Genomic DNA, 13,357 nt, shown 5'->3' with positions numbered 1-13,357 from the left:
TCAAGATGAAACAGTGATGTTTTGTTTATAGCATCTTTCACCATTCATATCTGCCTTCAGTTCTGATATTTTATTCCTTCAAGATGACACAGACGTTATTTTTCCCACATCCCATATGTCCAAATCACATATAAAGATATTTAGCTCAAATACCATGAGTGTGAAACATTCCACACTGTGGGTCCAGGGTGACGTTTGGCATGTCTTTAACATGCTGTGGTGTTCAGTTATAATACAGCAAATTTATTTTTATGCAGCCTGCCTTCATTGAAAGTATGGAAAATTGCTTTGCAGTGAGTCATCTGACAGCTAAAGAACTACAAATCTGTAGTGATATTTAAAGAGAAAGTGGCTCAGAGCTGACAGAGTTCAAGACAGAAAAAGAAACAGAAATGAAAGAGAGGGCCTCCAACCGTGGAGAAAATAGAGGCAAAGACTAGTTAGGAGGAGGAGTGATGAGAAAGCCAAACAAGCTGAGAATGTCAGAGGCAGTTCAGGAGATTATGCATATCATCCTGAAACGAGCATTGGGCTTCAGGTGTCTCTCCTGTGTTACACCAGTGTTAGCAAAGCAAAGATTCTTTGACCCTAAGGGAATGTTGTAAGCCCAGATAAATAAGAGTAATAGGCTCAGTACACTGTGAGGAATTTAGAAACATGCAGGTAGAGGTTGAGGGAAAGATAAATGGCTCAGCTTTCTGGATCAAGACGTTAGAAATGGTAGTTTGACCTTGGCTGAGCACCGAGTACCCACCAAAGCCACTCTATCACTGCCCTCAGCTGAACAAGGGAGAGAAAATAAAGGTTCATGAGCTAAGGGCAGGGAGAGATCACTCACCGATTACCATCACTCACCTGGGCAAAACAGACTCTACTTGGGGAAATCAATTGAATTTGTTACCAATCAAAATCAGAGCAAGATAATGAGAAGTAAAATTGAATCTTAAAAACACCCTCCTCCCCATCCCTCCCATCTTCCCAGGCTTAACTTTATTCCCTCTTCTCTACCTCCTCCCTCACAGTAGTGCAGGGAGATGGGGAATGGGAGTTACAGCCAGTTCATTACACGTTGTTTCTGCTGCTACTTCTTCCTCAGGGAGAGGAGTCCTTCCCCTGCTCCCGCATGAGGTCCCTCCCATGGGAGACAGTCTTCCATGAACTTCTCCAGCATGGTCCTTCGCATGGGCTGTAGTTCTTCATGAACTGCTCCAGCATGGGTCTCTTCAGGAGCCCTCCAGCATGCATGCAGTCCTTCAGGAACAGATTGCTCCAATGTGAGTCCTCTGCAGGGTCACAAATCCTGCCAGCAAACCTGCTCCAGTGTGAGTTCCTCTCTCCATAAGGCCACAGATCCTGCCAGGTGCTCCTCTGGTGTGGGCTTCCTATGAAGCTACAGCTTCCTCAGGCTTCCACTTGCTCGAGTGTGGGGTCCTCCACAGGCTGCAGGTGGATCTCTGCTCCACCATGGTCCTCCATGGGCTGCAGGGGCACAGCTGCCTCACCATGCTCTGCTCCATGGGCTGTGGAGGAATCTGCTCCAGCTCCCAGAGCACCTCCTCCCCCTCCTTCTTCACTGACCTTGCTGTCTGCAGAGTTGTTTCTCTGACATAGTCTCACTGGCTGCAATTACTTCTGCACAATTACTTTTTTACCCCTTCTTAGCTATGTTATCCCAGAGGCATTACTGCTGTCACTGACAGCTCAGCCTTAGCCAGCCAGCAGTGGGGCTGTCTTGGAACCGACTGGCGTTGGCTCTATCGGACATACAGGAAGCTTCTGGCAAATTAACTTTTCACAGAAGTCACCACTGTAGCCCCCACCCTGACCAAAATCTTACCATGCAAACTCAGTACATAGAAGAACACTGGTATTCTGCACTCCATGATGTTCAAACGTGTGAGGATTTTGTTAGACCATGAAGGAGGGAATTTCAGTTAGACAGGAATTATTACAGACATGAGTATGGACTTCAGCAGCAGTGCACTCAAAGGGAAGATGGGTTCTGGCAGTCTTACTTGCCTAATGTTAGGAGGGCTAACACTCAGAAGTGAGCGTGTGGGAGAAGCAGTCAGTTCAGGGTCAGAGATGACTTGCTTTGTGTAGAGGGATAAGATCTGAGTAAAGAAGCACAAAAGCTGTCTTGGAGAGCAAAAGAGACTTATTTCCCATGACATTTGAGCCTTTTGAAAAATTAGCTGGTAAGGAAATTATAATGTAGCAAGGGAACAACAGAACGGAGGCAGGTGGTTAAAGAGATTGGAGACTACTTGCCAAGGTCACTGTTGCTTTGCCTATAAAGTTGATGTCCAAAACTGAGCTAACAGTAAGATATCCCAAAGGAGGAGGATGTTTAAGGAGGAGGAAGTAGATGAGTCAGAAGCAGATGCCTGGTGTTTTTAAAGCACCACACTGTCATGAATGAGCATCATCAATAGAAACACATTTTGCTGTCAGTTGTGTGCGTTCTCCTTGCATTCTTGGTCAAGTCTACAGACTGGTGGGGGGGACTCCTTGGGAACGTCTCTCATGCCGAGTCCCCCAGCCTGTCCATACTGCTTTTTGTTCTGGGGATTGTTTTGACCTCACTCGGTATAGAACCATATTATCTGCTTTAAGAAAGTAAATGCAATGTACAGTATGTAGCACAAAGAAGAGTACAGTCTTTTATTGAAAGCAGAAGGGGAAAGAGTTTATTGTCTTACTTTTATGATTAGAATGTCTTTCAGTACTACAATGTCAAAACCAACTTTTCTAAATGCATTGAGTAAGGTTAGAGCCACTCTGGCATCCCAAAATTTGAAGGGTGTAATATTTTATTGTCCTCAGTTCTAAAATGCTTATTACAGATCATCTTATTTACAGCTCTCATGTCTCTTTTGAATCCGCAGAAGAAGAATATCAAGGGCAAACCAAGAGAAAGTGCGTTCGAAGGAAGAAACAAAAGAGCAGTTTGCAAATCTCTAATAATTTACATGGAGAACAAACAGACTGTGGAATGCAGGAGGCTCTAGTTCAAGATAATTTACAGCTGCAGCAGACAGACAGTCCCAAAATAAGCAGAAACAAAAAGAGGAAAATGAAAAAGAAGCGACAGAAAGAAAAAAAGAGAGCAGCTGGCTTGGTAACAAAAACTACCAGTGTGGATTTTACATATCAGCCTGACAAAAACAACAGAGAAGAAGCAACAGGCTTAAAAGACATACATGAAAAGGCAGATAGCATTCTGGACTTCCTGCAGGCAACACAACAAATTTATTTTGCTGACAGTATGTACCACTCTTTCTCCTCTCTTTTCATGAGCATTACCACGCAGGGGAAAATGGATGTGCATTTATTAATGCTGTAATATGGGACAAATCTACTAGAGAAGTGTCTCTCTTGAACTCAGTAAGACATGTGAGTTCTTAGTATTTGTCCCACTTTCTGGTGTGCACATGAATATGTAAGAATCCACATCAATAGAAAAAACCTGTGGTTCTTTGTTTCTCTGTCTTTGAAAATATACATGATATTCCTTACTCTTTTCTTAAACATTCCAAAGCACTCGGGGCAAGTGGTTAAAATGGGCCAAATTCTTCTTTCCTCTGCAAGCAAACATCCAGAAGGATTACTTCCTTTCAGAGGACTTCAAATGAGGGCATTTGCTATCCTAAACTACTTTCATGCTTAGCATCTCTAAACCAACCTACTTTTCGGAATGTTCTCTTTCCCAGGAGAAGATTTCTTTGTATTATATAAGGAAATCTAAACAGCATGCAAGAGGAAAGGGCAGGATACTGTTGGCACTGCGAAAGTGTATTGGCATAAAGCACTTCTGAACAAGGTGAATGAGAACTGCATAATGCATATTCCATAGCACTTTTCAAAGGATTGCATGGATGTTGTCCCTAATGGCCTATTGAATGTTCATCTGGTTACTGTGGAGCTGAATGGAGAATATTAAACAACTTACTTATCTGTATGAGTCCATCTTAAGTCAGAGCTCTTGGCTCCTAGTCCCGGTAAAATTCATCTTTAGACTACAGAATTACTTTAAACACCCCGTTAGGTTGACATCAGGGATTTCTTGTTATTTTTTTTCAAGATGTATACTTAGAATTTTCTTTGCTCCGCTGTTAAGTTTTTCTGCTACATCAGATCTTCATACTAAGCCTAGCATTGGAAATCTATCCTACTTTTTGGCTAATGTATTTCCGTCACCAAAAATATGAATTTTACTACTTCACTGTAGTAAATGTAAGCTAAATTACATGTGTTTGCTGCGGTAGAACACCAGAGTAACTGAGAAAGATTGCAAACTCTTCAAGTTCTGCTGTTAATGCATGAACAGAACAGAAACCTGATCAGCTGTCCACAACTGTGTTGCATCTTGAATTTTAAGAAGGGGTGTTGTTGAGCTTCCAGCTTTTCTGGAAGTCAAGTTCAGGTTTTGACAGTTTTTGACAGCCTGACTGGCCCAGATCAGTGTTGAACCAGCAGATCAGTGTTGAACCAATGAGGACCTTGGAATCCACAGAGAGGAATTCTTAGGTAAAAGGAAGTTCATCTGCAGATAAGATGTGACATCCTCAAATCAGAGTGTGACTAACTTTCTTGTTAGGCAAATTGTAGTTTATATATAGATTTGACATTATGCTGTTTGCCTTTTCTGGTTGAATGACTTTAACACTCCCTGTTTCTTTTCGATAAAATTGGAAGCCATTGCTTTTAGCAGCATTTTCAAATGGTCACGTTGGATTATGTTTCTACTATATATCTTAAAAAGCTGAATCGGGAAAATTCTGTTCTTCTCAGTTGGCTTACTGGTAAAAAGCAGAAGAATTAAAGGGAGTCTGGTTAAAGGGACAGACTACACCTTGTTACTGGAATGGAAGAATTTATGCTTTAGTAGTGTATAAACAATGCCTGCCCTTCTCTGCTGTGTTCCATGCTGTTATACCTGCTTTTAAAATAAAAACATACAGGTACAATAACAAGATAATTGGTAGCCTCCAGAAGTGCTTTGCAGTAGTTCCACAGTTTCCCTGTCTCCAAATATGTGTGCATTTTTGTAATACATAGTGTGTAGGAAGCAAAAACACAGTGCTTTGGCCACTGTACAGTTTCTTCATCACACCTTCTTCCTCTGCTAATTTTGAAAATTTAGATTCCTCTTACATTCCTGTCATTGTGAATCCTACTGTCCTTTTTACTTATTGAATTTTGTAGTTTTCCCCTCTTACTATTGTTTTTATATTTAACAAAAAGTTGGAGGAGCAAGCTGCTCTTTAGTGCCTGATATTTGGTTGTCAGTTGTACTAAAAAGGAAGATGCTGTCTTTGAAAAGATATAATTAGGAAAATTTTTCTCTGTGTTCACTGAACATTTTTAACATAGTTTTCCAATTGTTTTTCCAGAGAAATCAGAATGCACAGATACTGCTGTAAATTCAGCAACTACCCAAGAGCTCTTACAATATCTTGAATCTCGCACCGTCTCTTCCTCAGATGTGACTCATCTACATCGTTTGAAATCCCTTGTATTGCTACAGGATATTGAGAGATTGAAGGATGCCTTGAAACAATTCCAAGAACAATCCATGATGCTTCCTGGTAGGTACCATTAGGTACCATTCACTCGTGTTCATTCACTGATTTTTTTTGTGTGTGGATTAAAATTCACATCACTTTTTAATTATTATTATTATTAGGAAGCTGTAAATAATTATATAGTGGTAAATATATGCTTATATAAAACTTGAAAATATCATTCTTGCCAAAAATACAGCGATTACCCTCTTTCCATTTGGTTACAATCAATACAGAAACTTTTCTCACTTTGCAGCAACTATAGAATACAAGATGATTCAGGGTTTTAAACTAAAAAGAGAGAATTCCTGCCTGTAGAGTTCGGAGCTGATATGTTTTGGAAGGGACACTCTTAGAGAAGTACATATGTATTCTTTTAAGGATAGATACAGAGTATGACACCCCTTAAGATTATCATGGATGTGAAGCATCTACATATACATGGGACAAAATCCTGTGCATTTCAAGCCTACATTCTACAATCTTAATTGTAATCACACAGTCTCATTGGATGTAATACACATGTGCAAACCAGGTAGAACTCAACAGGAATAATGAAAATGGTATTGTCACTTTATTGAATTAACTAATTTAGCTTCTGTCAGTTAAAGCAAAATGGAACTGTTGAAGTGACTACATTCAGGATATTCTTTGCAGGCCTTATCCATATTCTCTGCAATACAGTTGGAATTCTCTTGGGTTTTGCAGCCCTGAGACAAGTTGCTCTCTTTACTTTTATACAGCAGAAATGTCCAACTGAAGAGAGAAAACAGAAGCAAATTAAAACCCATAATTTTCTGATGCATGTATTTGTTGCTTGGAAAAGCAGAAGACAATTTTCTGAGTGATTTTTAGAATTCATTAATGTTTCTACTGATAGAGCCTGGAATTGTTTACTCTTCCAGTTAATTTTTTTCCCTTTGTAACTCTTGTCACTCCAGGTTCAATTCTAATCTCATTCCAAGTTCACAAAGATGTAACCACAGTAGTTAATTTGATATTCATGAGGTATAACAACATAAGAAAGAGGAAAATACATTCTTATAAATTATTAAATGATAATTAAACACCTGCTAGGTATTAATTTGCTTCAGCAGAGTTTAACAGTACATTCTATTTGTAATTCAGGAATTTCAATGAATGAAAATTTAATGCTCTGCAATTTTACTTCGAATTAAACCTTTAATTATAGGGGCTTTTCCTACTTTTGTCTCAGAAATAGGTCATCTTGTCCAGTCTGAGTATTTTACATTTTAGGTTTCATTCCCAATTAAGAGGTGATAAAAGTTAAGAGTTACTTCAAAAACTTGTTGTCTTAGCAAATTCAAGTTCTTATTATAGAAATACAAGTTAGGACTGTTTATGGAGATAAAAATGTACAGTACATCATAGTTATCTCTATTTTTTTACTAGTTTGTCTGATTATCTTGCCTTTTTTCTCTTTATTTTTACTGGGGTGTGATGTACTAGAAGCAAAGGTCATTCTATATTAACATGGTAAAATACCCAATCTAATTTAGAAAGGTGTATTATTTTTACAAAGTAAACATTTTATTCCCTGTGGTTCAAGAATATGTTAAGCATATTCTTATATATGTTAATATGTTAAGGTTCAAGCAATATGTTAACCCTTTTTCCCACGGTTATGATTGTATTTAAGCTGCTAGCATCAAAGGAGTCATGATGGGTGCCATGTTTTGTTCAGTTTTATCTTTAATTCCTGGAAGGGAAGAGTAAGGAAAAAATGAGAATTGATCCATCTTTTTCATATAAGTGTACATTCTCCTTTAGTAAAATTTACAAATTATACATACCATTATATGTCTTTTATTTCCTAATATATCTGTATGTTATGGTTTCATCTAACTCTACACTGGGGTTACCAAGTTTATGCCTTATGATAAGTTTTGTTTTCTTAGTACCTTTTTACAGACCCCTTAAATAAAGCCCTGGTCTGCAGATCACAAATTGAAAATCACTGGTTTAATACCACATTTTGGTATTTCCTTCACATCTCTTAGCATGTTATTCGTATTGGGAATCACGGTGCAACCAAAAGAAAGAAGAAACAATGAAGAAATAAGTTTCTATTTTATCTTAAGCTCCTAGGTCCCAATATTTACTGTCAAAGAAATTGCTAAAGAGATTGAAACAAAAATTATCAACATTAGGTGTTATATTTAACCCTTCATATAAATGAGAAAACATATTTAAATAAGAAAATTTCTGGTTAAGAGATTCTTGTTCTGTCTAGTTATCATCCTCCATCAACTTACCTTGTACTTTGTGCTTCAAGTTACTCTGTCAAGTTGACCTTGTAGTTCAGTGATCATACAAAATTGAGGTTGGTCAGGAGTGTTTGTGTGAACATAATTATTTAAAGTGTCATTGTTCTCAGACTGTAAAAGACAACAAAATGTCCTATTACTGTTTCCATTTATTTGGTACTCTTTAACAAAAAGAGTACTTACCTCTACCTAAAATCTTGTATAAGTGCAGGGAAGAGAATGTTTAGAAGTCACATAGGTATGGATTTCTCATGAGGGGGCTTTGCTGATCTCTGTCAGAAAGTCTGTGTTCATTTACAAAAGGAAGCCAGGGACCTTCATGGTCCTGCACAGTGCAGTGGGCAAAGGAGAAGAGTTGTGACTGGAATTAGTGCTCCTTTTGCTGGTTGGAAACTGTAACTGTTTAAATGAGAGCTACTTAATTCCTATTTCACATCAATTATTAAAGCATAGGTGATCGCCTAATTAAAAAAAAGTCAGTATCTGCTAATTTATGAACTCATTTATGAACTTCTACTCATCAACTTCATTCCATTATCTATTAACGTTTTCCCTTTGTTGGTTAGTTTCAAATCTCAAACATACTCTTCCCTTGTTGCCTAGGAAATTATCACTCATGGCAGAGCTCGAAGCTTCTTTTATCTGCCTTTTTTTGGAGAGTTGTCCTTTATATATGTCTTCATTGCAGGGGAAGATACATTTGGCAGACCAGAAATAATGCAGTTACTGTGTGCCTACAGTGCAGAGGCTGATACACAGAGGCCTTAAAATGATTAAATTTACACTTCTTTTTATGAAGTAACATTCAAAGAAAAGGAAAAGAAATTTGAAAACTACATTAGCATAACATTATAGAATCATTTTAAATGTGAACATTACGTGGTAAGTACTGTGGAAAGTCCTGTCATTAAAATCAATAAAGTCACATAGGTAATCTCTGAATTAAGACAGAAGTCATAGCATTTTGAGGCTTTAGTGCAGCTCTGTGTACAAGATGACTCATTCTCAACTGGGGCTTCTGGATGCTCCTGTGAGTTCAACAGTGGTGTGAAATTACTCTCCAAACAGAAAGAAGTGAAGATGCATTCTTTTAGCCTTACCCAATGATCATGTAATTTCAGCTTCCTTTTTTTCTGAATTATTGAATCATAGCAAATAGGACATTTTGAAATATAGGAACAAAATTTTCTCATACAAATGACTGACCTCCTAAAATAAAGTGCACCTGCTTATATAGAAATTCATATGTATTCAAGCTCTGATATATTCGTTGGTTTTACTGAAATGCTGATATTGAATGGAAACAAATGCTCACACAAGTCTTTCCTGTTCAGAAATGTCATGGAGTTATTTCAGGAGGAATGTGTTTTCTTTGTTTCAGATCATACAAAGGTAGCCACGTCTCTGTTTCACTACTGGATTACAGATATCCTTCCTGTGAAGAACAGGAAATAAAACCTTGCCTGCATCTGTATGCACAGGGTTAAAATTTAATATACAAACTCATAAACAGCTAGCAATTGTTCAGGAAGAGCAGTATCAATACACACTCTACAACTTCAGGTAAATGGATTTTTTATTGTGTTACAAACTTCAGAAGACAGTAAACAAGGTAAAACAACATGTGACTTTTTGTGTTTGGTTGGTCAGGAATATCCATATGCTGTGTGACCTGAGTCTTCAGCTGGGTTACTATGTACATTTCTCCTTAGGATAAGGGACTTAACTGGAATGATAAAGTCTGTATCAGGTATTTTGTTTAAGAACAATAGTATTTCCTTTTTTTGTTTGTAAATTTATCATTCCTTTCTGGAAATTATATTTCTTGACTTTTTTGTATATCTACTTGCTTGGAAAACAAAACTATATTTTTTATATTTAAATCTAATCAACAACACATCGTGAGGAACATATTTTTGCTGAATAAACTGCTAAATTGTGGAAATAGATGTATTTCTACATGTGGGTCATGTAGGTACTGTTTGGAGTTATGAAGAAACTTGGATGGCATTTTCAGAACTGTTCCATGGCTAAGCCTGTTACAATCTGACAGGCCTCACTGACTGCAGAGTTATGGGACTGGGTTCTCTCACTGATTACTGTGTAATCTGTCTACTACTATGTAGTCTTTCTGCAGCTAAATTTATCCGTGTGTAGATAATACAGTAAATAATATCCATGGTTGTAAAATGTTTTGGAATCATGAATTAAAAAATGCTTTGTAAGTAAGAGCTTTCAGCCGAGTCGTTCATCTGGTCTTCTATCTTGGTGTGTTAGCTTCTTCATCAGTAAGATAGAGGCAACATATTTATCTCCTCCAACATGTGCTTGGAGATACATTACTGATAAAACTATATAAACATTGCATGGTTTTTTGCTTTGTTTTTTATTTTTTATTGTGTTGCCTGATATATCCTGATGTAAGGCATTGGTTTAGGGATGCTTAAGAATTTCTAATAAAAATACAATCATATCTCTTTCTCATTTATTGAAGAAGTTAAAAGGGATTCAATAGCACACCAAAGGATTGCAGGTGCAGAAAAACTAGTCTTGTTGCTATGGCAGCTGTGTGGAGCTCTGAAGAACTTGAGTTTGGTCTGTATCTGTTAGGAAAGATGTGTAAACCAAACATTGCAGAGGGGTGCTCTCTGCTTTAATGCTCCTTAATTGCTAACACATAGGCACTGTACTGTAGATGTGACTTTTCACTGAGATCCTGTGTGCCTCAGTCCCACATCTGGAGAAAGAAGAAAATATCACTTTGATGTGAAGCACCTAGATACTCTCCTAGAGCACCTAGACCCATGGGAAATTAATAACTTCATCCTCAGATTAAGGTTTGAATGTCACACAATAAATGAGGCCTAGGAACTGCAAAAAAGGGTACACGGCAACTCATTGGGTAAACATCATCTGTCCTAAACAGTGAATATGAAAAAAATAAATGAGGTCACGTAATTAAAGGCAGAATTTTGAAACACAAGTACAAACCAGGTCAAATAAGGACCACAAAAACCACTGTAGTGCCTGCATTTCCTGATAATCGAGTGACTGTGCTGAGGGATGTTATAAGGCTGCTGCCTTGAGTGGACTCCAGGACCTGTCAATTCCTTCTCCTTGTCCTCTGGATCCCAGGCTGGTGCACCTGGAGATCTGGATGTCTCCCCCACACGCCAGTGTAGGTGAGTGCAGCTTTCATGTTCCCAGGTTCAAACGGTGCTGATGCTTAGCACGGATCTTGGGGACACACACAGCGCTCACGTGGATGACTACACAGGGCTTTGATGCCTTGAATACTGGCACAGGACCCCAGTCTGTCTCATATCCCTGCCTGGATCCTGGCCCCTCTTAACTCTATGGTTCTCCTACTCACCAGCTACTCCAGCCTGACACGTTTACACACTCATAAGCACTTATGCACTCATGTCACACCTTTGTTTATTGCTTTAATTTCTCTTCTTTAGTATTTCCTTTCAGTGCTTGGCCATTTCTCATAAACATAGAATGGTTTGAGTTAGAAGGGACCATAAAGATCATCAAGCTCTAACCCCTCTGCCATGGGCGGGGACACCTTCCACTAGACCACGTTGCTCAGTATTAAAGGGATTTTTAAAATACCACTGAATTCTAAATAGCTGCATATAGAGGAGCATATTTTGGTATCTTTGCCAAACAGAAATATTTTCACAGAATCACAGCATGGGTAATGTTGGAAGGGACCACAGTGAGGTCATCTGGTCCAACCTCCCTGCTCAAGCAGGGTAAAATTTTGTATTATCCCAGAATGTGAGTAAAATTTCTGGGTCAAAAATGTACTTTGCTTGAATCAGGTAATAATGGAAAGAAGATTACTTTCAGTCTCTCTTTTTTCCCTTTGCTTTTACCACTGTAAGAGCTTTATATTCTGTGTAAAAATCAGCTGGCCCCAGCAAAGCAAGCCTGGGAACAATTTCAGAGCATAGCGAGTTAGTTGGTGATATCTGATGTCTTTGTAAATGACCTGTGATAGGAGCTGAAGCTTACACTTATCAAACCTGCCACTATTGCACTAACAGGGATTATGAGGAGTAGAGGATAAAGTATGTTGAAGAGTTTAGAAAATTGGACCAAATCCAAGCAGATAAATTGTAAACTGTAATTGTAGATAAATGCCATTGCATAAGAGTGTATTTGTTTCTGAAACAAATGTGCCAGACAACAGTGTGCTGATTTGCAACATGCATAAGGACACTTAAGAGCAATACACAAAAGAACAGAGCTGAAGATCTAGTTTAATAGTAAAAGAATGGACATTACTTAAAGTAAATTAGGCAGTGTACTATAAACAGCAGGGGTTCCATGTTTAATGTCCTATTTGCAGTCAAAAAAGATTTCATACATCAGGATTTTAATACCTGGTCACTTTTCTGTACTGCTTCTGTAAAATAAATGGTGCTCAATCTTCCTACAGCTTTTCAGGTTTATTTGAGTAGTGGTGTAACCAACACGGCTGGGATATGAAAATTGAAATATTTAAATTAATATCCACCAGTGAATACTGTGGTCTGCCTTTCACTATACAAGGCTCCTTCAACATAGCAATGAAACATTTATCCTTTTGGATTTTCATGCCAAACTTATAAATGGCAAAGGAGATGGCCTTGAATTTTTGCTTCTTCAGCATCATTCAGTTCAATGAATGTACAGCATCATGGAATTTCTGAGGCATGGAAGAGTTTTTTTAAGTGGACTTTGCATCAGAAAACTTCAGACTGTTATCAGCATATTTCAAACTTCTGGGAAGACAGAACTTTAAAATTTTGGTTTTAAAACCTACATGGGCTCCAAGAGCAGGAAGAATTTAAGGATCAACTGGAAAGTAACCTGCATGTGTCTTCAAGAGTAAACTTTGTCATTTGCATAATTGAGCACTGCACAGTAAGTAAGGAGCAGCAGCACAGTCAGAGAGAAATCGGGCTCTGAGTAGGTGGTGGTCCTTTACCAATGTCCAAAGAAGGCCATGGAGGCTGAAGTAATTTGAGGCATCTGTGGTAGTGAATAGCTAGTCACTACACTTGTATGCAAGGGTATGAGTTCAAAGCCATTATCTCTATATATAGGTACATGTTTTATTCTTAAAATTGCCTGTAAGACCTTAATTTTTCTCTTTTGTGGATATGTAATGTGGGAATCAATCTCTAATGTTACAGATTTTTACTGCTGTGTAAGTGGTGCAATATTTTATATAGCACTTTACAATCATGTAGAGTTATAAAGTCCTTAATACGTTTTCTATGACAGCTGGGCTCTCTCCTGCACCACTGCTCAGTAGGCTGAATCTCTGAAATGGCAGCATAAAGGCAGAAGATTTTTAAGCTGTCTTTGACCAAAGGAACCATATGTCGTCCAGTAATATCAGGTATATCATAAAACCAGTCCACAGATGAAGTGTGGAAAGTGGTGTGTGTTGTACGTGTACAGTATGCTACACATTAAGTATAATAACAAAGAGTGGAAATGACA

General features: G+C 38.2%; 1 protein-coding gene across 5 annotated transcripts in view; it reads left to right on the top strand.

Annotated features, from left to right (window-relative positions):
• ERICH1 (glutamate rich 1) overlaps positions 1 to 10,084 on the top strand; it is a 67,028-nt gene extending 56,944 nt beyond the window's left edge. For all 5 annotated transcript variants that reach the window (XM_051778127.1, XM_051778129.1, XM_051778128.1 and 2 more), the window contains exons 4-6: positions 2,889 to 3,266; positions 5,397 to 5,591; positions 9,237 to 10,084. In XM_051778127.1, coding sequence (XP_051634087.1) covers positions 2,889 to 3,266; positions 5,397 to 5,591; positions 9,237 to 9,310 — 647 coding nt within the window. In that variant the 3' untranslated portion in view covers positions 9,311 to 10,084. The remainder of the gene's footprint in view (positions 1 to 2,888; positions 3,267 to 5,396; positions 5,592 to 9,236) is intronic.
• Positions 10,085 to 13,357: the final 3,273 nt, after the last annotated feature.

The sequence above is a fragment of the Manacus candei genome, unplaced genomic scaffold, assembly GCF_025592945.1.
Source record: "Manacus candei isolate 608988 ecotype Guabito, Panama unplaced genomic scaffold, ASM2559294v1 h1tg000011l, whole genome shotgun sequence".
Lineage (NCBI taxonomy): Eukaryota > Metazoa > Chordata > Aves > Passeriformes > Pipridae > Manacus > Manacus candei.
Note: the sequence above shows the minus strand (reverse complement) of the source record. Positions and strands in the feature narration are given on the sequence as shown.